This window comes from Labrus mixtus, chromosome 14, assembly GCF_963584025.1.
Source record: "Labrus mixtus chromosome 14, fLabMix1.1, whole genome shotgun sequence".
Lineage (NCBI taxonomy): Eukaryota > Metazoa > Chordata > Actinopteri > Labriformes > Labridae > Labrus > Labrus mixtus.
The window spans coordinates 16,779,961-16,804,390 of record NC_083625.1 but is presented as its reverse complement, the minus strand read 5'-3'; the positions used below and the strand labels follow the sequence as shown (position 1 = coordinate 16,804,390).

The 24,430-nt window shown below is 40.1% G+C and overlaps 5 protein-coding genes and 1 long non-coding RNA gene across 11 annotated transcripts in view; 2 read left to right on the top strand and 4 right to left on the bottom strand.

The window, feature by feature from the left end:
* The window catches only part of ccdc61 (coiled-coil domain containing 61), a 111,954-nt gene that overhangs the window by 85,869 nt on the left and 1,655 nt on the right, over positions 1 to 24,430 (bottom strand). The window lies entirely within an intron of this gene.
* Positions 1,491 to 3,700, top strand: ucp2 (uncoupling protein 2). Its single transcript, XM_061055509.1, has 8 exons — positions 1,491 to 1,624; positions 1,706 to 1,859; positions 2,110 to 2,296; positions 2,443 to 2,659; positions 2,737 to 2,934; positions 3,034 to 3,135; positions 3,232 to 3,412; positions 3,559 to 3,700. Exons 3-8 carry the CDS (start codon positions 2,171 to 2,173, stop codon positions 3,671 to 3,673), a joined length of 939 nt encoding a protein of 312 aa, XP_060911492.1. The 5' UTR covers positions 1,491 to 1,624; positions 1,706 to 1,859; positions 2,110 to 2,170; the 3' UTR covers positions 3,674 to 3,700.
* Positions 3,508 to 6,446, bottom strand: dnajb13 (DnaJ heat shock protein family (Hsp40) member B13). Its single transcript, XM_061055511.1, has 7 exons — positions 6,343 to 6,446; positions 6,132 to 6,232; positions 5,704 to 5,865; positions 5,480 to 5,628; positions 5,219 to 5,332; positions 4,384 to 4,497; positions 3,508 to 4,290 (listed from the first exon to the last, which is right to left on the bottom strand). The coding sequence occupies exons 1-7, from the start codon at positions 6,408 to 6,410 to the stop codon at positions 4,210 to 4,212; spliced, it is 789 nt and encodes a 262-aa protein (XP_060911494.1). The 5' UTR covers positions 6,411 to 6,446; the 3' UTR covers positions 3,508 to 4,209.
* On the bottom strand, positions 7,089 to 15,838 carry LOC132988242 (ras-related protein Rab-6A). Of its 4 annotated transcripts, none has more exons than XM_061055513.1 (8): positions 15,497 to 15,838; positions 13,246 to 13,304; positions 13,076 to 13,129; positions 12,295 to 12,403; positions 11,809 to 11,920; positions 11,355 to 11,448; positions 9,929 to 9,995; positions 7,089 to 8,627 (listed from the first exon to the last, which is right to left on the bottom strand). In XM_061055513.1, the coding sequence occupies exons 1-8, from the start codon at positions 15,564 to 15,566 to the stop codon at positions 8,563 to 8,565; spliced, it is 630 nt and encodes a 209-aa protein (XP_060911496.1). In that variant the 5' UTR covers positions 15,567 to 15,838; the 3' UTR covers positions 7,089 to 8,562. The 4 variants fall into 4 exon arrangements, with proteins under 4 accessions (XP_060911496.1, XP_060911495.1, XP_060911498.1 ...); XM_061055512.1 differs by lacking the exon at positions 11,355 to 11,448 and adding an exon at positions 10,858 to 10,951; XM_061055515.1 differs by having other exon boundaries at positions 12,295 to 12,400.
* Positions 9,116 to 9,922, bottom strand: LOC132988243 (uncharacterized). The gene is made up of 2 exons (XR_009675794.1): positions 9,373 to 9,922; positions 9,116 to 9,151 (listed from the first exon to the last, which is right to left on the bottom strand). It is a non-coding gene; the product is annotated as an uncharacterized LOC132988243 (long non-coding RNA).
* The window catches only part of LOC132988253 (gap junction delta-2 protein-like), a 15,886-nt gene continuing 10,530 nt past the window's right edge, over positions 19,075 to 24,430 (top strand). The window contains exons 1-2 of one of the 2 annotated variants that reach the window (XM_061055530.1): positions 19,075 to 20,495; positions 22,244 to 22,300. In XM_061055530.1, the coding sequence (XP_060911513.1) occupies positions 20,425 to 20,495; positions 22,244 to 22,300 (128 nt within the window). In that variant the 5' untranslated portion in view covers positions 19,075 to 20,424. The remainder of the gene's footprint in view (positions 20,496 to 22,243; positions 22,301 to 24,430) is intronic. The other variant, XM_061055531.1, reaches the window with a different exon arrangement.

Sequence of the window (24,430 nt, the reverse complement as noted above, 5' to 3'; positions counted from 1 at the left end):
ATATGACGAACGTCAAAATTAGGCATTATTTGAAATTCAACTTCCTGTTGGGTTTTGGCTTCAAGGGGGTTTTTTGTAGGTCTTGTCATGCTTGATATGCAAAGTTAGTTTCATACATCTAGGTCAAAGTAACGTCTATGGGGAGCTCTTTTAGAAAATTTCAAAATGGCACTATTGAGCCATTTGAGTCCCACAAGGGGAAATTTTCATTGCAAAAGGAGTCATTCCCTAAATAGTCCATTCATTGTATCACACAATGCATTGTGAAAAGTAGCGTCATTATCCAAGCAATCTTTGAATCATGCATTGCAGTTCAAAGATTTTTGCGGGCAGAAAGTTGCATTTGAATCGACTGCTCTAAGTCAGAGGAGAGAGACAACCAGCATGAACACAAAAATGTCACATTAGGAGGCTGAAATCTAGAAGCTGTTTTTATAAAGAGTACAGGATTTTAAACATTAGTTTGTCCTAATGATGATAACAGGCATGAGATCAGAGTCTGTCAGAACAAATAAAGGTGAAGTGAAAATATGTTAAATCATGTACAGATCATTTAATATTATATATTTATTTAGTATTCCTAACTGTTTTGTAAAAATATGATTACTAAACTTTCAGTTATCACTGAAATTCATGTTGTTATTTAATATTACTCTTATTATTACGTTAAGCTGCACGTTTTAGTTGTGAGACAATAATGACGTTACTGTCTGCGGCTGACGAGTGAGTGAGTACTGTCCACATTTTTTTTTCTATTATACCGAATGAGTGCACTATATAGTCCCCTACATATAACTCCCAGTATAGTGAGAAGGGAGCAGGGAATGAGTGTGTGAATTCGGACTCAAGGCCTCATAAAGTCACGTGTAGAACAACATGTACTAAAGTCTTCATTTATAACATTGCCATCCATATATCTCAAATGATCTGATTTTTCACACTGAACTATCAGTCATTGCAGGAAGGAGTCATGGAACAATTTCAACGACACGCTGTGGTGAGACATTAAAGGGTCTGAACATGCGGATCTAATTTGGTGGGTAATGTACGGTTTGTTCTTGTGTTTTCAGCATGACTCAGCATTTACTCCTCAAGTGGGTGCTCCCTGTACCGTGAAGCTGTACAGAACTACACGGATCAAGCAGCTAAATTTGATTCAGCAAATGAGTTTATTAACTTCAGCACTGCAACAATTTATTTCCACTAATCCACTCTTATTCTACACCGTCTTTCTAATCAAACATTTCAGTTTAGAAACTTGTGTGGGATGAATTTCTTATTTTAAATAGACTGATGAAAAGAAAGTCAAAGGATAGAGAGAAATTAATTTTCAAAAATGTAACACTAATCAGAGAAATGCAACCACCACGGTTTGAATCATAGACAGGCTGTTTGTCACACAGACAGGTTTATAGTCTTCCCATTGGACCAGCAGGCATCCTATATAGATGCAGTGGGGGTGGGGCCCCAGCAGCAAAACATGCCATGATGTAACAACGGCTGTACTTTAAGAGGAGCCACTCTGCTCCAGACCACTGCATGCTTTCCATTCACTGAATCGTTTGGATATTGTCAACCTAAGAGGCATATTACCCCGACATTTGAACTTCCACAAAATCAAAAGGTGGGTGTTTATTTTTTGCTGGAATATTTATACTACTGTTACTATTGTTTTTTTTTTTTAAACATTATTTTTGTATTTCAGGATTTGTAGTATGATTTTAAGGTTCATCGCTTCTGAAAAACCTTCTATGGAAAAACAAGGAAAACAATTTATAACTGGGACCAAATTCAGCCAGAGGGACACCTTTAGAGAATCCTGATCTCTAATGTTTTTGTCCTAATCTGCTCCAATAAAGGTAAGGTTATACCCCAAATTCAGACATGACAAAATGGGTTTAAATTGAGCAAAATAATAAATTTGTGGTTTTTAAACTGTGAGCTCAGTTTTTTCTTTTTTATGTACACAATGTGCAGCATTATTTCTTTCATATAGAATTGGTCAAATCTCTGCTTTGGGATGGCTCATTATTATTTGGATATTGTTGAATAAGGCTTGACAATGCCAGGTACCATGATGGATTGTTTTTGGGGTCTATCTTCTTGCAGATTTTGGAGGAGTTCCTTTCCCTGTCCACATTAATAAGCCACTTCTAAATCATATTGAAAAATGGTTGGATTTGGACCTGCAGATGTGCCTCCATCAGCAGCTGTGAAGTTTGTAGGAGCAGGAACTGCAGCTTGCATTGCTGACCTGTTCACTTTTCCACTTGACACAGCCAAAGTGCGGCTACAGGTAAACGAGCTCTTCCATCGCAAAAATAGAAGTAAAATTAAGTCCCCCATCTGAAAAAAAAACAAGCAAAAACAAAAGTTTAGGCTAATAGCGACGCTTCCAATGAGGTGTTACTCAAACCTATCATGACTTTTTATTCTGAATAGATCCAAGGAGAGTCCAGATCTTCGGCTGCTGAAGGAAAGCAGTCTGCAGTGAAGTATCGTGGAGTGTTTGGCACCATCACCACCATGGTGCGCACAGAGGGGCCCAGGAGTCTTTACAGTGGACTGGTAGCAGGGCTGCAGAGACAGATGAGCTTTGCCTCCATCCGCATTGGTCTCTACGACTCTGTAAAACAGTTCTACACTAGAGGCTCTGATCGTGAGTACTGCTGAATATAATAGATTAAGGGAGTTCTGCATCTATCAGGCTTAACCTCCCCATCCTTTCTGATTTAGACGTTGGTATCGGCAGCCGGCTGCTTGCAGGATGTACCACTGGCACGATGGCTGTTGCTTTGGCTCAGCCTACAGATGTGGTGAAAGTTCGCTTCCAGGCTCAGGCCAGGTCTCCTGGGCATGCCAGGCGCTACTGTAGCACTATCAATGCTTACAAGACTATAGCAAAGGAGGAAGGTGTTCGTGGTCTGTGGAAAGGTAGCTTTCACTTCAGAGAGTTTCTTTGGCATTCAAGCATTTCCTTTAATTTTGTATCATAATTCTTTCTTTGCACTAATATTAAACTTTCACCTGCAGGAACAGCTCCAAACATTGCAAGAAATGCAATTGTTAACTGCACCGAGCTGGTGACGTATGATTTCATTAAGGATACGCTGATTAAGTCTACTCCCCTCACAGGTGAACAATGGCTGCAGTTTAGCATGAACTGTACTCATTCTGTATCCTTTCATCTTTTCTGTGTGGAGTAATCATTTCCTATTCTTTCCTCTACAGATAATCTGCCCTGCCACTTCTTATCAGCCTTCGGTGCAGGGTTATGCACAACAGTGATTGCCTCTCCTGTTGATGTGGTCAAGACGAGATACATGAATGCTGCTCTCGGCCAGTACAGCAGTGTCCTCAGCTGTGCTTCTGCCATGATGAGAAAGGAGGGACCACTTGCTTTTTATAAGGGGTAAGCACTGATTGCATGGACAATACTGAACAGAGTAATGAGTACATAAATAAAGTGTTTAGGAGGGGTTTGAAAGAAAATGCATGTAAACTAAATTTACTGAGCTGAACAGATTTATTCAATCATTTTGTTTTTCCCCCCCTCAGGTTTGTGCCTTCTTTCTTACGCCTAGGCTCCTGGAACGTGGTGATGTTCGTAACATACGAGCAGCTGAAACGGGCCATGATGGCAGCAAGTCACAACTGTACAACCACGCTGTAACCGTTATTGAACAGATGAAAGGCTGGTGGTGCAACAGTGGTGCTTATGTGTCATGTGATACAAACAAAAGTTTTAGAGAGTGATCAATATTTAAAAGTGAGAGCTTGCTTGACCAGTTGCCTCCTCTCAGCGGAGAGCTTTTCTGGAAACTGGACATCAAATGTGATGATGAGGTTTCCTCTCTGAGAAGGATCCTGGGACAGCGGCATACCCTCTCCAGTCACCACCTTTTTGTACCCAGGGCTGATTTGTAAAAACAAAGCCAATCAGAGAAAGAGAAATGATGCCCATGACAAAAAAAGACTTAACACATATCTCTGCTTCTTTGTACTTTTGTATAAATAATGATTTTTATATTTGTGTCTCTCTCTTGACTGATCTTAATGTTTAACTCGCTTAACACAGAGTTAAGTATTCCAGACTAATATTGAATAATAATAGTCAAGAATATTATCGACTCATATTTACAGGAATTTGAAAATATGTTATAGTGTTATACATTAAGTAATCCAAATTCCCTAGTATTGGAAAAGCACTTACTGAACAATGTCATTGATGGGAAGAGTGAGTAGCCTGCCATCTAGTGTCTCCACATCCACAGAGAACCCAGTCAGGGCCTGTAGGAAAGGTGAGGGGGGCTATTATCACGAAAAAAACTTTTGTAGTTTATAAAACCAATTTTTATTTCAGATCACATTAAAACGACTCACCATTTCTAGAGAGATCTGGCTTTTGAAGATCAGGTCATTTTGTTTTCTAACAAACAGAGGATGACTCTTCTGTCTCACAATGAACACAATGTCAGCAGGGATACTTTTCGGCCCCTACAGATAAAATATGATAAGATGGTGGAGCGTCATTTTGGTTTTCTAACAAACAGAGGATGTCTCTTCTGTCTCACAATGAACACAATATCAGCAGAGATACTGTCCGGCCCCTACAGATAAAATATGATAAGATAATGGAGGCTCTTTGTCTGAAACATTGATTAATGATACCAAGCAGGCAAAAGAGGTAAGAGGGACCCAGTACTCTGTCTTTATTAGGGGTTTATTCATCTTAGCATGTGTAAGAGCAAGTAAAGAGATCTGCTGAGGCCACCTACTGGTGAAAGTGGGGGCAGCTTGAGCTAGTGCCCATGTTTATTCAATGTACTGTACTTCGAAGCATTATTAATCAAACATAACCACAATATAACGTGTAGAAAACATCATAAAATTGTTTAATTGAGAATCAAATGGAGTAAAGTGCACAATGACTAAAAAAGTTAGAGACACAAAATTCTATTCAGTGTTAGATAAATTATATCATGATTCATCTGATATCATCCCAAGCCTTTCTAAAACCGATGCCTGAGCAATGCCATGAACCCAAACGTAGGCCATAAATCACAATCTTGCAAGAAACTGTGCAAAGGCAAGGACATCAAAAAACAGGATACCATGTTTTTAACCTAAATAACACATTTTACCATTTCTAGACAACAACAGAAAATGAATCAAACATGGGCAGCCGTTACCAATCGCATGTTATCAGTTCTCTTACCTGATCTCCCTCTTTTTGAAACACTACTCTTGTGCCTTCTTTCCATCCGGGCTCCACATCTATAGTCAGGATCTTGTCTTTGATACTGGATGTGCATCCGTCCTCATTCATGACCTGATTAGAGGAAGGCATGAATCAAGATTTTACATTCAGCTGTTTCTTTTGTGGACCATGTTGTTATTGATCGGTAAGTCTGAAAGGTGTAATGACTCCAACACTATACGATTAAAAAAACATGGTTACAGTAGGCCTGGCACTTACCCTACGAGATATCTTAATCTTTTTAGTGCATCCATGAAAGAGATCATCCAGGGAAAGATGAAGGTCTCTCTCTATGTGAGAGTCTTGTGTCTTTACCACAACTTGTTGCAGTCCACCAAACTGAAGTGGTGCATCGTTTGTAGAGAAGTCTAGCAGAAACACATGTTAAGTCAATGTAATATTGTAAATCCGTACATGCACAACTTGTGGTCTTTCATTTTTACCTGAAAATGGGTTGTTGCCTCCAAAGAATTGTTTGAATGTTTTATCTGGGTTCCCATGGTAAGCGTATTTAGATGACCAGGCCCCACTGCTGCCAAACTCAGGTGGGATCCCACCTTTGAGACCCTCCTCACCAAACTTGTCATAGGTTGCCTTTTTTCGAGCTGTTACGAAGAAAATAGAGATTGTATTACACTCTAGTCCAGTCTATATGCAGTGATTACAGTCAATTTCAGTCAAAAGTAGATATTGTTTTAAATTCAGTCAGATTATGACATTAAACTTTCCATAGAAAACACACATGCACAGTTCAAATTTGTATAGCCTAAATAAACTGGATAATCCATATATAAATAAGCTGGATAACTTTGAAATGTTCAGCCTTGCTCAAAGGTTGCACTAGTCATAGATAAACAAGGTTTCTACTGACGGTCGCTCAGCACGTCGTAGGCTTCACCCAGCTGACAGAATCTCTCGGAGCTTCCAGTCTCTCTGTTGTCCGGATGAAACTTCAATGCAAGACGTCGATAACTAGAAAGGATACAAGTAGAGAACTGTGAGGACAAGCAGCAACATCTAACAGTTATGGATGACATGAGGTTTCCACGTCAATTTTTTGGGCTAGTTCAACAAAAACTTACGCCTTTTTGATAAATGCGTCCGTTGCATTTCTGTTAATTTCCAGTGACTCGTAGTAGTCAATACCCATTATGAAATGTAATGCTTAATGTTAACCCTTTACTCAAAAATCCTAAAACAGTAGGAGGGAGGAAATTGTCAAGATAAACAAAGAGCGCAGCAGTTGTTTAGCTTAGTTTCCAAGGTAACAGTAGCTTCCGAGACTCTCGCGGACATTGTGCTCAACCAATCAAGGCAGAGACCATAGACTGTAAATATTAAGACAAACATTGGTAAACATGTAGTCAACAAGTCAATGTTAAACTGACAAAATGTACACAATTGTTTTAAAATCCGCCTCTTTTCAAACCCTTAATCTTGTTAACTTTTAGTAAAATAAAGTTCATGAGGCTATATAGTCCTAAACTAACTGGCTGTACCATCTTGCTTTGCATGTCTCAAATTATAGTTGTTTGTACTGTCTTAAATGCGTATCAGTAACATTTAAAGCTAATTCACTACCATGTATGAAAGCTGCTACACAGAAAATGTTATTTTTAGGGTCTATTAATAGCCTTGGCGTAGCCTATTTGACACTGCCACAACAACTAGTAATTATTTCTAATAAATGCGAAATTAATCAAATTATGGTAAACTTGTTGAAACGTGAGGGAATCGATGAATTTTCAGGGAGTAAGTCTTGCTACAGTTGTGTACTAGATAGGCATAATTTCCCTAATTTCTTTTTTAAATAAACAAGAATTCCAGCAGCAGTGACAGGTGTATTTTTATTCTCTCATTTAAAACCATTCCAGACAGAAACATTAATGACTACTGTGCTATACAAATCCAACACTCTTCCATAAGTTCACACAAAAAAATTGCTGGGTATTATAAGAATGATAAAATTGCCATTTTAGAGGTGGTAGAGGGCATGGCAGACACTCTCTACTGATTCTGTTAAAGGTGGTCCAGATGGATGCACATTTTACAAGTGATTCAGGACTCATACCGAAAATGAAGATAGATATTAACAACCATAAAAAAAAAGAAAAAAAATCCAATAGAAATAAATATTACAAGTCATTGTGGATTAAATACACATGAAGAATAATCACTAACAAAAAAATCAATGCCATCAAAATAAAAGAAGCCAAAAAAGTCTTTAAAGGGTTTGTAAAACATCATACCAAACGTAACTAGATAACCCCAAGGAAGCCCTCTAATATTAAACTCCAAAAGGCATTTATCTCCATTCCTACTGTTATGCTGGGTTTTATGGTTGACTCCATAAATAAGAAAATCATCTTTAAACACTACCATCAAAGAAATAGTTTTAATCTGACAGCTTTAGTCTTTAGGAAAATAAATCAAACATCTAACCAAATAAAAAGGTAATAGAAAATGGAAGCCATGGTCAAAATAAACCATCTCAGGGGAGTGTGGAAGGAGAGGAAGGACGGTAATTTGGAGGGTGATGTAGTAGTGTTAGTGTGTGTTGTGGTTCGTGCTGGTTGTCACCAGACTTTGGTGTGTGCCTGCGTCTCGACTTATATTGTACTGGTACGTGTTTGGAGAAGTTGGACTCTGCTGGTTCAGGGACCACAGAGTTTAAAATGAGCTCCTGGCTCACAAATTCACATACATCATGTGTGTACGGTAAAAAAGCCAGACCCCCAACTATGTTAGATTTACTCAAACTGTTTCCACAAATTACTCTGAGCAGTTAAACCAATAGTTTGACAACACATTTCATTAATGAATCCCTGCAAATTGATTGCAAGACAACAAACATTTCAACAGACACATTGTGCTATAGCTTAAAGCAGTTTTTACGTTTTTTGGAAGGACATTCCACTCTTTAACACATATTTTTTAATCAGATACATTTTCTTTTAGTTTGATCAAAAAAGTCGTCGTGAGACAAAATCATCCATGCGATCACCAAATCTTTTTTTTTTAAACTAATAGACAACAGAAGTTCAGTAAAGGAGTATGAGCTCCCCTTGTGAATACTGTTTCAGTGTACCAGTACTCGTGTTACAGTGCAAATATTCAGTTTATTAATTGATAATGACTCTCAGAGTGTTCAAGATGAGAGAGCAGGTTTCCTCAATGGCAGATAACGGATATAGTGTTCTCTTCACGGTGGGGGACAGAAAAGGGACAGATACAGAAAAAAAAACGACTGGGTTTTAGAAACAGCCGGTGAGATATTTGTTTGAGCATGAAATATGCTGGGATTAGCAGGAACAGCCTCCTTCACTGACAGGTAGCTCTGGTGGCTTCTCCAGCTTTATGTCAATCACTGAAGGGTTCATTAGTTAAGGAACAGCATGGGACAGACAAATACAACCCAAAATTGTACATGAGAGGTTTTAGGGATAACATTTGATCTAATCTATGAATAGAAAATGTTGGACTTTTGTTTTCCACTGTGGGACAAGACAAGGGTTCAGGGATAAAATAATATTACATTACAGTTTTATGAAACAGCCAAACAATCTTCAATTATATAAACAACTTATCTTTAGTGTTTTTCATTTTAATGTAATCTGTGAAGCTATGTGGCTCTTACCATGTTTTCAAATCTGAGCATTTCCTGGAAAATACTGGTTCAAGCTGAAAACCAAGAACCTCAGACGATGGCAGAATACAGCAGGCTAGTTTGACTATTTCCCATCTATGAAATTAACTACTGAATAGAAATTAGCTGGCAGTCTTTGTCTTGTTTAAAAAGGTTTCATTTAATTGTAAACCCTGCCTTGCCTTCACTAAGAGAAGATTGATTAAAAAGATGGACACAATTGTTTTCATTCATTCCGGGTATTTCTGAAGCATCATCAGCATTCCTAAGATTTGGTAAAGACTGTTTTTTTAAGTAAAATTTTAACACCTTACTTGAGGAAGATAGAAATTAGATTATTTTTTCAAATCCCAATGTCATTTAAAGAAACTACCCCAAAAACAGATTTAATTTCAAAACAGGGATCTTTTTAATTTACCCCCTCCCCCCCATATGACACCCGTTAACACCATTTTAATACATTTACTGGACAAACCTCTGCTTGAGGCCTATGATGCATGAGTGATTTGGAATGCTTTCAACATGATTTTGATGCGATCTGAATATTTCACAATTGCAGTTACTCAAAGAGACAATGATTAAAATACCCCGAAAAATAGATATTGGCCAGAGTATTCTTTTTTTTTAAGATCATTTTTGGGCTTTTTTAGACTTTGTTTGATAGGAAATATATAGGAGACCAGGAAATATGGGATGACAGGCAGCATCAAGAGTCTAACCAGGGCCAGTGCAACAAGAACTTAAGCCTCTATATGTGGGGTGCCTGCTCTACCAACTGAGCTAAACCAGCGCCCCTGGACTATTTCTGTGACAGTATATCCTGTAAAACGGTCAGTTGGAGCACAATAAGTGCCCTCAGTGGTGAAATACATCTAAAGGGACACATGGGTTGAACAACAATAGCTGCCTGTCACACTGCAGCACTACATCTTCTTTATGGCAGGAAAAGTAAGAGAGAAAAAAAGACCTCCTGCCTCTCCTGTCATGTCGGACACAGACACTGACGTGAACACAAAGGATACTGTCCTCTCTACTCTTGTCCTGTGTGGTATCCATGCCAGGGAGGGCTGCTGCCACACGGCGGAAAAGCTGGAGGGAAAGAAAACCAGATGTTATCTGTCAAAAAAAGAAATACTCCAGGCATGACAGAAACAAAAACTGAAATCCAGACAGCGTGCTGTGTGTACTCCCATAACATTATTTAGCACAGCGCTCACTTGAAGCTCGCACAGAGGAAGATGACCAGCAGAGCTTTTTCCAAATTTGATTTGAATTAAGCAGCATGTGTTTGAGCTACTGTAAGGCCACATGTATGAACTGCAGAAGTGGCTTGGTAGAGTGTGTCATTTTGACCTTCCACTGTGAGAGCTTGAAGGATTATAAGTGATCGATTGATTCAAATGGATTTAAAAGGCAAAGTGTTCAATGCATGATGATGCTCAACATGCCTACCCCCTCTTTATTTCATCACATAGACCACAGACTGTATTAAAGAAGTGTACCGAGTCATTAGTTCTGAAAAGTAAATGATAATAACCAGCACGGGGCAACTTTACAAATTCAAGGAATAAAGAAAAATATGTAAAAACAATCCTCTTTATCACTTTATCACCACTACCACCAACACTTCTATATACAGTGTGTGTGTGTAGAAATAGACTAGATACATGTGCAGATGTCACAGCAACAAAAATAATACAAATTGCTTCAGTAAGTCCAGTGGGAGGCATTTGCAGACCCCGACCCACCTCGAAGTCTGTATGATCAAAAAGGTGGAATGTATTATTACCTCAAGCAGGTGGGAAAGAGCTTGAAAACAAATCCAACCTTACTTCAGCATAGAGACAGTCGATGTAGAAAGCACACTTTTATGCATGCATGAAATAGAAGCCAATCAGAAGGGAGCTTGAAAAAAACACACACACACACACACAAGGTGCACACGCTCTACCTGTTTGACATTGTAGCCTGTCTTTGCACTTGTTTCAATAAACAGAACATTCATCTCTTTCGCTCTCTGTTCTCCCTCCTCTGTGGTTATCTGTCTGTGATGACCCACCGCACACCGCAACATACATAACATTCACAGGGAACACGCACACATCGCCACACACATTGACAAGAAGACAAGGGAAAAAATACAGATAGTGATTATGTTGAAATGGACTAAGAAGTCGTGCCCCTTCCTGCTGCTGCTGCTGCCACGTGAGCTGGAGACCAAAAGACTTCCAGTAGACATTTGGTAATTCAATTTTCTACAGAATATTAACAAGGACTCTCATATCCAATAATATATTGAATAAATACCTATTTTAGCGTACTCTTAAGGAACTTATTACTCAACTCCCCAAACCTTGCCATCTGATTTTGAGAATTCGGAGGACTTTTGGAGGTGGTGCTCATGTGGCAGCATCCTCAACAGGCTTAGAGAGCACTACTCACTCTTACCTGCTTGACGTTGTAGCCAGCTTTCGCACTAGTCTCTATAAACATTACATTTAGTTCTTTGGCTTTCCGCTCACCCTCTTCAATAGATACTTGCCTGTGGCAGATAAAGGGGTTAAGAGATGCACAGCTATACACATTGCACAACTTCATTAAACAGGTGGATAAAGTGGATCACACAGTAGACACTTTCAGATGAAATATTATCAAACATCACAGAAGATTTAGTTATCTTTTTAAGATTAAAACATCAATATCAATAATCAGTGGTAGGGGAATCTTGGAGAACAAGGCCTCGGTATAAAAAAAGTCAATAACAGCCGTCCATAAAAGGCTATGCTAACTTGCTTTGATCTCCTGATGCCTTAGGAAGGACTGAGGATCTCAGTATTGATAGGCAAGCAGCAGCAATCAATAACTTCATTAGTTTGCTCTCAAGAAAAGAGGACCACGTTACCTTTTATCTGCAAGGTCTGTCTTGTTCCCCACCAACATGATAATGACATCACTTCCTCTCTCCGTCCTCACATCGTCTATCCATTTTGTGGTTTGCTGGAAGGAGTTGACATCTGAAAGAGAGACAAGGAAAAAACAGGAAGAAGAGCATCAGTATTCAGGAGGTGGAAATCCTCAGCTGTGAAAACAGATGGGTTTGTGACAGGAAGACAAAGAGGAAATAGAACAACATCCCACAGCTCAACCAAGTCTTAAATAGACATTTTGAAATACTGAATTTTTAAAGTTTAAAAGCTATGTCGGCTTGCATCACATTGTGCAAAAAAAAATGTTTTTCTGCATAATAGTATATTTTTTTAATTATAACTGTTGTAGGCATTTACACGTTCTTGACAGACCCTCATTTCTCTGATAACAACACATTACAGAGGACAAAACATATGTAGCATTTTCGTAAGAAACATGATCGCACATGTAATCCACCTACTTGTGATGTCATACACTACAACAGCAGCAGCAGAGTCTCTTATGTAACTTGGGATGAGGCTGCGAAATCGCTCTTGCCCCGCTGTGTCCCACAACTGCAACCGAATCTGCTGGGCAGGAAGGGGCAAGGGATGGGAGGAGAAATAAAAGAAGAGAAAAAGGAAAAAAAATATACAGAGGGAATGAAAATTATACAAGAAAAAAAGAGGTCAGAGATGAGGTAAGCTGTGGTGACATAAAGCAAATAGAATGAAAACTCAATAAAGTTGAATGGGGAAAAGACAGAGAGGATAGAAGACGCGGGGGCATGCAGGTAGTGAAGGACCACCAGAGAGAGCAAGCTGTCTGGGCCTGGAGGGGGAAATAAATAAATAATCATCCTTCACTTGTCATTAACCCCCCCCTCCCCTCTCCTGATCAAGCAAGGTGTTCAATTTCAAAACATGAATGAAGAGAATAGAAGGAGGGGAAGAAAGGAGAGGAAGAAAACTTGTGTTGAGGGGAAAAACAAAGAAAGGAAGGATCGTCATGGGGATACAGCATCCAGCGCACACTTGAAACGAAGTGCAACTGCTGCGTTTGTTTGTTAGAAAGAACATAACCAATTTCTTTGAGACAAAAAAACTATTCTATTCAATTATATCAACAATTAATATCAGTGTAGTTTGATAAACAGAAAAATATAAAGTTGAGACCGAATATGCAGAAGAAAACATTCCAATCTTGACAAAAACGAACATTTAGGGTCTGATTGACCAATAGCAGCGAATAAAAATACTTACAGTTCTGTCTTCAAGGTACATGGTTTTCGACAGGAAATCGATTCCAATTGTGGCCTGAAATGGGTTACAACAACTTAAAAAACGTATTTGTCTTTAGTTTAACCCATTAATGTTTGGTTTTAGAAGGATATGAATATTATGATTGTAGTGGTTGGAGGCGTTTGTTTCACCTGGTAAGTGTTGTCGAAGCTGTCATACATGAACCTGGTGATCAGGGATGTCTTTCCCACTGAAAGAAAATAGAGACACCATTAACCACTGTTAGTGCAATGATCACCACTTCATTTGCTCTCCTCCATAAAGACCAAACTGATACCAATTCTATTTGTAACTGTTCTATATCCTTTTTGAATCATTTTGAAAACAACTTGGGGAAGAAATGCCAAAAAAAAAAACAATTAAGAAAATACTAAAGGATTTCTCAGAGGCCACTGTGACAACTTCAGGTAAAACATTTATCTGCTCAACAAGCCAAACAACCTAGGATATTCATTATGTAAGTATGTAACACACAATCATTTCAGTTTAAAATGTATAAAATCATAAACAAAACCAAAATTAAAACAGCCTTTTTTTTGTAACTTTCTACAAAATGGACAGAGTATCTCTTTTTTCCATTACTGTATTTTTTATTTAACTGATGTAAATATGTTTGATTTGATTTTTAACTTCTATTTTTTTTTTAATAATTATATTCCCGTCCCCTGTTTTCTTGAGCTGCTGTAATGCACAAATTTCCCCCACGTGGGATCAATAAAGTTTATCTTTATCTTTTCCTTCCTATGTGAAGGCCCATTTACAAAGTAAGTATCTTACAAGGTCTTGTATGGGCTGGCCTCCTGCTTAACATCACTGACTATTTGAAGTGTTAACCAACAGCATATAAAGGGTGACTGCTACTTTTATATAAAAACTTGAAAATACAAAGCAGCATGTATAAGTGCAAACATCAAAGTCATATGCGGTCTATGAGCAACAGATTTTTTGTTTTTGTTTTGTTACATTAAAGGGCGTGGTGTGCTATCCTTTAAGTATTAAAGGAGAAGTTGAGGAATGCAGAGATTCAAGAATGGTAGGGAACCAGGTTCCCCATTTATTTCCCTTCTCAAACTGTTTGCCTTGAGGTGTCCAGTCCTGTGCTGACCAGCAGTGACAATCTTTGATGCTCATTGTCTATGCTAAAAAACAAGACATTGTCATTCACTACTCCCTTCCACAACCACTTTGTTTTTGTAAAAAAAAAAAAAAAAGAAGAATCTTTCAATGTTGACAATGTTTACTAATTAAAAAAAACACTTTTAAATCATCACAACACAGAGTCACTGGTATGGCGTCCTCAGGCATTTAGACAGTGTTCTCCTGCATTGGACAGTTTTACTGAGCCCAAGTTGCATTATCAGTTACACTGTGCATCAAGTAACGACGACAGGACCACAGACAACTCTGCTGTTATCAGTTTTACATGGGGCACCTGCTGACCACAGGAAAACACAACTTTTTGTCCTTCCTTGATTAAAGATGGGAGTCACATTGAAGTGCACAATACCTGTAAAAACAGTTACAGGTATCAAGAATGCATTTTGGTCTTTTCCACATTGTTCACATTCTTTGAACAAGTATAGAGGAGCCTTCAGCAATTGGAAAGGAACATTTAGAATAGAAAAATAGGAATAGTATAAATAGGAATATTCCAAATTCAGAATACACTTAGTGCTGCTTCATAAAAACATAGCCTCACCTTGAACAAAAACACGTTTGTCAAGTAGTAAGGATGTATACTTTATAACTTTCCCTTGTCGTATTACTCTTCCAGTACAAGTACACGGTTTGTCTGGAAAGGGGGAACATGTGTAGTGGGAGTGTAGGCATGCTGCTGAACATATCACCTCTTCTCAGAACACGCAGGGTGCAATAAGTGATCTGATTGTGAAATCACTGCAACATTAATGTGCACTGTGACGGATAATGACATCATCAAAGACAACTCATCACTTGAAGTCAACTCAAGTTACTGTATCCTCTACTTAAAAAGTAGTACTGAAATCTAAAACTACTTGAATGTAACAACTTTAAAGTGAAAACACTATTTTAATCACTCTGTCACATAGTTAAGTTTAATTAACACTTCTAACTTTCTGCTATTGCCTAATAGCATATCAGTTACCTAACAAGCTAGGAAGTACATTTGCACATAGACAACATCAGATTAAACACGAGGAAAAGATCGTAAATCATTTCCATGAAGCCTACGTGGACACACAGTTAGAAACAAATTACTGTGTCGCGATTCCTTCTGCCAAGTTTAACGCTGCTAATGCTAACTAGCCCTTTAACGCAATCACCACACAAAACCAATAAACTGAAGGATAACAACTCCAACAAAGACACGTTTCAGAAACGCTTAAGGTTTCATAGACTTACCACTCTGTTCCCCGAGAAAGACCAGTTTAAATTTTCTTAAGGGGTTTCCGAAGTCTCCGGCCGCAGACATGTCTGAGAGAAGCTCTGACGTTTCTGTAAGGGAGCTCCCAGCTAATGCTAACCACTTAATGCTAACCTGCTGTTGTACGATATGGGAGGTACGGGGTCGTTTTACCGGCTTGCCAACCCTTTACACGGGTCGCCTTTGGAGGTTAAAGACCCCTTTAAGCCCTAAGACACTTTTGACAACTCTCTAACTACAGCAGCCAAGTTAACATCGCTGTCAGTTGTCTAACATGTCTAGACCAGCTAGCCACCCTGGACTACTCTTCTTCTTCTTCTTCTTCACTCTTGTTGGTTACCTTACACATTCTGCCAACCTGCCCCCTACTGGTGAAGAAAGCCCACAACGAGAGAATGTGTATCTATATGACAGACACATTCTGTAGAATATAACAACAATATACACAAGTTTAATAATATATCCTGTTAATTTAATCGGTTAAAGTGACTAAAATCCAAGTCTACAGCCCAAACAACCTCCAGTGACTGAAGCATGTACGCCCACAAGAGGGCGTACTTACACCAGTATATCTCATGCATAATAAACCTTTGTGAGGGAATCCATTGACTTTGATAATCTCTTTCATTAGCAGTCCAGAGGGGCATGAATGAGCTCTACACTGTTATTGAAGTGACATTCAAAAAAACGTGTAAGTATCAGATTTTTGAAGGATTACAAGTGATCGATTGATTCAAATGGATTTAAAAGGCAAAGTGTTCAATGCATGATGATGCTCAACATGCCTACCCCCTCTTTATTTCATCACATAGACCACAGACTGTATTAAAGAAGTGTACCGAGTCATTAGTTCTGAAAAGTAAATGATAATAACCAGCACGGGGCAACTTTACAAATTCAAGGAATAAAGAAAAATATGTAAAAACAATCCTCTTTATCACTTTATCACCACCAACACCTTCCTTATTGAGCAGTGAACATGATAAAAAAGATACAGGCCTGACCCGAGAACAGAATTAAATTACAGTTATGGATAACATTAGGTAGGATCTGTGATAGCCTAGTTGAAGTCTAACTTCCTAGGTTTATTAATTAGACACTTCATGTTGGATTGATTTCAGAAATAACTGTGTAGCTTTTATTTGATTTCTTTTGACCCAACAGCTCAGCCGCGATGCTTAAAGGCTGAACTTCTGTGGAAACATATATCCTACGGTGAATTTATTCATTTGCAACTACCTGATACACACAAAAAAAGTTAAATTAGGCACAAGTCAAATGCTTTATATAAATTGAAAATTAATTAAGAGATTCAATTTATTCGAGTTCAGCTTTACAAGGTCTAAGAAAAAGCCGTTCATGTTAAAAATTTTAAACAAAATATTTTTCATTGACACGATTCATAATCTAAAGATTGTCATGTTGTGGTGAAAATAACACATTAACGGGTAACACACATTGTAAATCTTTAAGAATATCCTATTCTATCACACATTAAAAGTAAAATTAAAAATCAAATAATAATAATCACTGTTACAAGAAAGAGATGATCCAATATGATGTATTTTAAAGATTTAAACATAAGGGATATTGCTGAGATACTAACTAAGTATGAGTCTGCTCTTATTTGAATACTACACCATGATTCATCATTATTATAATCAAGTTTATGAATTATCACCACTAATTAAAATATTATCAAGTGCCCTTGTTGTGAGGATAATTCCTCTCTTACATAACTCTCATAAACATTACATGGGTTTAAATATTGATTACCCCTGCAAGAAGTGTGCGGTTCATACAGGGACATTTAAAGGGTATTCTTTAAGGGCATCTTTATGAGATCACACATTAATGAAACTTATAAACTGAAATATGAATAAAATAAGTGACATTTTGCAGTTCTTTCAAAAATATGCATTGAAAAAGAAATACACCTTTTTGCCTTTTCACGAAATAGCTCCCTAACTATTGTGCTAATAGAATTGCGTCTGTGTAACCGTAGATGCAAACTTGTATGACTATGTATGAGCACAGTATGTGTGTTTGTGCATGCTTGAACTGGCTGTTCTAGGTCACTGGAGACACACCTGCGTCTCTCCTCACTCATGTGCCATCCAGCTTGGAACTCTCTTTTCAGAGCATCGACTGGCTGATGCCAGCGCTTCAGCAGCTCTGCTTACGTCCTCGCCAAACTACAGCCGTCACACTTCCCCTGCCCTACTCCTCCTTCCCCTGCTCTCCTGAACAGCACTCCTGTACACCTACACCATATGTCCTTGGAAAGGGAAAGACCCCAAGTCCCCCCGCTGAAGATGCTGAACCATCAAAATCCTTTTTCGCTCTGTCTCCCCCACTCAGCCTCATTTTCACTCACACACATGCAGAGGGTTTTTTGCATGTGTGCATTCATGTACACGCATAGATCAATGTGCTATAGGTAATACACTGTAGAGGTAGTTGTGTAAGTGACTGTGAGAATGTGTGAATTGTGAATTTGGTCACCTCACTGTCATTTGTTTTCATGAATATAAAAGATGTTCCAGTGGTATCCAATTCTTCCAAAGCAGCCCAAAGGCATGCCCCTCTTTCTGAAACAAAAAGCCGTCAACGATCGTCAAACAAAATCAAAGAAGCAGAACTAAAACAATTGAACTTGTCACCTCAAGCCATGCCTTCACTCTGGTGAACTGGTCTCATATCATCATTTAATTCAGATGAATTTGACTCAGTCTTCATATAGGAAAACATTGTTGTGACAAACACCTTGGACAAAAAAAATCTCTCTTTTCTCCTGCTGTGTTCTCTCTTTCTTGTGTTTTTGTTGTTGTTGAAGATACACACATGTATTTCCTCACTGTAACTGTAAAACTGGCCGTATTCCTAACACACCATACATCAGCCTTTATCTGTGTGTAATGGAGAGACACCATCCCATTCACCCACCACCTTAATATAAATCTAATGAATGCAGCTTTCAATGTCACAGCAATGTACAATACGGTGCTCATCTCTCTAGAGAAGAGGGGAGAGAAAGAGCAAGGGGGCCATAATGGTGGTGGAGTAGGAGGGGGAAATGGACAGATGAGGAGCAGAAAGGATGAGATGAGGAGAGGAAATACATACAAAGGGGCATGAGGGCTGGGTCAGGGTAAAATAGGTGTGTTGTCATCACCAATACAGTAAGACAGGGAGGAGATAGATGGGGGGTGGAGTGGAGCAGGGACACAATTCCGCTGTAATCCCCCTTCTGGAAAAATACGGGGCCGGATGATGTATGGCAGAGGGAGTGAAGACAAGAGGGTTTGAGAAGTACGGGAAACACCACCGAGCTTCCAGACTGGAACAAAGGATTGCAGAGGAGACGGGGCAGAAAGGCAGCTCGGTTAGATCTGAAATCCCCCTTTTTTCTGTGCAACATCAGGCAGGAACAGACACAGCATTACGGTGGGAGGCATTCTTGCAAGCATAAGTGAAGCAGGGAAGCAATCCAAGCACATTTACCAGAGGACGGAGGGAGGGAGGAGAAAGAACAGATCTATGAGAGGAGGAGGGGATGAGGATGGGGGGTGTTGCATGCTCAGGGAGTGTGACAGAGATAGAGCGATTCCATGAGCAAGAAAGAGACACAGAGGCAGAAGAGAGGGAGAGCACGGAGCAGGGAGAGAGAGGGATGAGGAGCAAACAGTGAGATAGAGGTAGTTTGCAGGGCTGAGATCTGCACACAAACGTGAGCAAAGGAAGGGGGAAGGAGGAAGAGAGCGGAGGGTGAAGGAGAGCAGGAGGAGGGGAGAGAGAGAGAGAGAGAGAGAGAGAGAGAGAGAGAAGGGGGAATGCAAAGATGATGGAGCCCAGAAATAGGCTTCATAGGACAGATTTTCATCCCGGCTCTCTGCGGCAGACATGACTCTGGGCACTGGACTGTGCTGAAATTAGCCAGGGGGACAACACAGGACAGCAGGTCTGCAGCAACTGCCTCGGTTCAGCCTCACTTGATGCAGCAAGGCAGCTGATTTATTACTGAGGGGCTGGGTGGCAGCGTGTTTGCGTGTGTGTGCATGTGTGTGTGTGTGTGCGTAGGTTTTATGGTTCCTTGTAACTGCTCGAAGCTGTGGGAGCGACCATTCCTCCAGTCATAAAATGACATTCAGCAGGCAGGGGCTTTGTGTGCTGGCGTGGATCTGCAGTCTTCAGTAGGAAGTGGGAGAGAGGGATTTGGAGCTGTCATCGAGTGCAAGTGTGTGTTTACAGTGCTGTTCGCTGAGGTGAGCCAAGGAGGATCAGCTGAATGCAGTGTGTGTCTGTCTTTAGGTTAGAGTAGCAAGGGTGCAGCAAAGGCAAAGATCCCACACAATGCAAGGACGAGTGCAGAGCAGCACTGATGGCAGAAGGTGCAGGTGAAGTACAAGGAGAGTCCTGGGGGTAGGGTGGAGGTCGAAGGCAGGGACAGCAGAGGAGGAAAGAGCGAAGCGAGGCAAGTGGAAAAGAGAGGGTGATCATGGCTGTCACGCAGTGAGCTATAGCATATGCTGTAGCGCAGAACAGAGTGGTGCGGCAGGGGGAGGACAAGCATCACTGCGCAGGGGAGGGGGGAGGAAGGGAGGAAGAGACTGAGGGTGAGAGGAGGGGGGAGGCAATCAGCACAGCACCTCTCCTCTACCAGGAAGAGAGGCACAGCGGGACGGGCCCAGGAGGAGACTCACTGACAAGTCAAAGACATACTGACGAGTAGCCAGGTCAACGTGTGGAGGTCAAAAAGGGAGCTGGGACAGGGGTCGGTGTGCCCCTGGCAGGTCCAAGGGAACGTGGGCCGGTCCTAAAGAAGAAAAAAGATTTTGCTGGAGAAAGAGCAGTCGGCTTTTCCAATTCCTGCTTCTCTTGATAGTCCTGCCACCTCTCCACAACCATGGGAGAATGGACCATCTTGGAGAGGCTGCTGGAGGCGGCTGTCCAGCAGCACTCTACCATGATTGGAAGGTAAGACATGACTCGTTTTAGTATGTCAATGTGTTAGTTTTGTGTTTGTAATTTTGTTTTTCTTAACAGTAATTGGTTCACTAAATGGTATTCTGTATATATATCATTTAACAGCATCCATATAGAACCCCCCACCCCCCCTAAAGCTTGTCCCAGTGCTCTCCTCTGATACAGCCCCCCTGACACAGTCATCACTGCCTCCCCCATTCTTTCCTCCTCCCTGCTCTCCTCACCCTGATCCTCCACACTCATTATTAGTTAAGGGATAGACTAATTGCACATAATCAATAGCAGGCATTACTTGGCATTATGGTTAATTCAGAGAGGTTTCTATGTTGATACTACCTAATAGGCTAGCTATTGATGGATAACGCTCAATTTTGTTGGCCACGGACCAATAGGACAGAAGGAGGAAAAGGGAGTGGGAGTGAGAGGGGAGATGAGGTGTGGGAGATGAAAGGACGGTGAGCAAGCAGGTGTGGAAGGTAAAATCAAAGGGGGTCTAAATGGCTCTGAACTCTGAGTGAACTTGACACCAACAATGACAAAAAAATAAAAGAAGTTTGTTCAGTTTGTTCTTATCGACAGAAAGTCACTTGCATCAAGTCTGGTGAGATTATTTCTCGTGCTATATGTGAGAATGGTTTTGTGGCAGAGGGTTGAACAGATGAGCTTTTAGTTTGATAAGCAGCGGGGAAATGCTGAAAATCTGTATGAAAATGGGCTCCACATCATCTCTGTGGGATTAATTAAATGCAAAAGGGGAATTTTCCACCCATTGAACACAATCCAAATGTCACGCTGGGATGCTCATTTGGAAAAGTGCAGAATCAAACTGTTCTAGCGTGTGAAATCTGGATGTATAGATTTGTGATTCTAAAATTGTCTTTCAGCAAAAAACAATTCCACGAAGACTATGAATTACACTGCACTGGTGTGCTCATTAACCCAGACCTCAGGTTGCCCGCAACAAAGGCATGGCCTAACCTTCTCTTTGCTTGTATGTGTGCTTAGGAAAAGTGTGTTGAGATGGTATGTGTTTCATTCTGCTTGGAAGTTAAAGTACTGAAGAAAGGTGTGTGCCCTTATTGACTACACTGTGCACAGAACCATTAGGCCATACCCCTCAAAGTCATCAACACTGTCACCGCATCAGAGCGACAGAGATGATGTGGGCTGCATTGTAGCCATGTGGATCAGGGATTGTGTGCGATGGAGATTTTCCTTCCAAGAAACTCTACACCAAGTAATTTCAGTGAGTTCTTCTTTGTTTGAATGTGCTAAAGTCAATGAAATCACCTGGTTTAGTCCTCCAATGGAATGAAAACCTGCATAAAATATAACATGTTGACTTCATTTAAAGATGCATTAAGCAATATTTTGTATCATTAATTATATAACTCCCTTCATTTAATGGGAATGTGAGTAGGCCTACTACCGGTTCCTCTGAGAATCAACACCTCACTTAGAAGCTCTACTCAGCTTTCAGCCACTCTCAGCTCATTGTGTTGGTTTCCGTAATGCCAATTTCAATGACTGCTGTTGACAGTGGGCTGCTGCTCCCAACAAAGAAGCAACAACAAGCTAATTGTATGCTAACTGGCCAGTGGGAGGTGGCAAAGACCAGAAGTAGCTGGTGAAGAAATTCCAACACATAGCAAGCCAAAAAGAGTTGGATATTTTTTCTCAAAAGCCGGGAGACAAAACAGGGGCTAAACGCCAGTGAATATTGGGATTACATTCAACAGGTGGCCAGGAAAAGGAGACCAAAGGGATGTCCGTGTTGCTCTGTTTCTGCTGGATATGTAAGTAGGCAACTGTTTGCTAACGTGTTAGCCCATAACAACTACATAAGCTAACTGCTAACTGTTGTGAACTTGTTCTGGAGTCTTTCCGCCCCCAGTGGTCAAAAATTACTTAATGCAGCTTTAAAATTCAGTCCTGAACCAGTAATACCCTGTGAGCACAGGGTAACTAATCAATCTTTGGTGATTCAATGACTGTTAGCCACCTACAGTTTTACAGAGGCACAGAAGCAACTCTCAATTTGTCTGCTACCTCTTTCAAGAGTCTCAATAATACTCTGATGATGTAATGGCTTCCTCTCATTTGCTTAATTTAAGTTATTTGTTGATCATGCACGCCACTGGTTGGACTCTAGAAGTATTCTCTGAACACTTCAATTATCCTACATATCTTAAAAAGAGCAGTGCTTTTATCTAGATCAATTCAGAATAGCCTAGTACATATTTCTGCCATATGGCTAAGTCTACCTGATTAATTAGCTGCTGTGACAAAACATAAAAATGATAAAACACTAGACATTTAAATGATACACAGTATGTAATTCATGCAGTTCTCTACAGCCCATTGGCTATGTGTTACTGTGCTGAATACAGCACATTTCTCTGTAAACGATCCCTATGTGTTTTGGCTTCCCTCTGACTGTGTTGGTCCTACAAGGCTCTCTAGTTGACTCGAGGGCATTAGCTGTAACATTAGCTGCTTACCAGTGAGTCTCCCTCCTATTACTCCTATTGCCTGTGGTTTGACAGTCAACAAACTTTGTCTTTGGAATCAATTTGGTCAGTACGTTGCCAGTATTTTAGTTTGTAGAGACAAGAATTTGACTTTTAACCCTTGCTAAACTATTAAAAAGTTGTTCCAGTTTGCTAGCTTGAATGTGGGCTATCAAAAGAAATAGAAAGCATGCTTTTACTGCACAAGCAGGTTTAGAGGATAGTAGTTTATTCGTAAGTTGTGGTTTGGATTTTGGCTTTTTCTTGTAGACAGGCAATTTGAGCAATTAGACTTTTTTAGGCAGTCATAGCAGTTACCAAAAAACCCCACTGAAGACTTGATTCCTAATCCGAAGCATGTGTCTGCATGGTCAGGAAATCAATGACACTTAACATTTAAATGATCAGAATGATGGTTTTTTGGATGTACCAGCAAGTTGGAGAATTGTTCACCACTAGCACACATTTGTGCTGTAAAGATGCCTCCTAGATTGTCAACAAGCTACTCCACACTAAAACATGTATGGAGTCAAAATTTCCACACTGACCTCTATGGGTTGAAAGGTTCAAGTCTGTTGCACCACTGACCAGGCCCAACAGCACAGTTGGGCCTGGTCAGGTGTAGTCCGTTGCACTTGTGAACAAAACCAACTGTGACATAGTGTTGCACTGTTGTGCAATGTGAAGTCATGCACTTCACAGGGTGTGGTTGGAGCATGCAGCAACTGCTAGACGGCATCACATGTAGGACATTCAGCCTGTGTGTAGTTGTCCTGAAGAGTTTGCATGTGTACGCTTGCAGTATAACGGATGCAGTTCCAAAGTACAGGACAGTGATGTTGCCCCATGGCTGAGTAGTCTCCCCTGCACCAAACTTTGGAACATGTTTGCATGTCAGTCATCGATTTGGGTGACAATCCCCTCTCTTGCAAATTGAGGAGGTAGATCCACCATGAGAGACTTCTGGATCGCATTATTGGATGTCTAGAATCTGATACAGCTACAATTAAGCTGTTTCTTAATTGTAGGTTTTAAGCTAACCTATGCCCTGGCATAGGAATGGTAATTAGCTTAGCCATACATAACAGTGTTCAAAATAGAAATGCACCAACCATGCAGTGGCATAGGTTAGCTTAATTGTGGTCTTTGAAAGAGACGGACAAATGGAGTTGCTTCTGTGCCTCTGACTAACCACAGGTGGCTTGCATATGACTCATTCAAAGATTAATGTTGTGTTGTGATTTCCATATGCCTGACTTCTAACCGGGCAATGTACAAAGTGTGCATGGATAACCAATGACTGTGATCATGATAACACAGTGAGAGAAATCATTGTCAAGGCTGCATTAACCTCATTCTCTAGCCCAAACCAATGTACCGTATACTCACAGTTATAATGACCCTGGGGGTTTCACC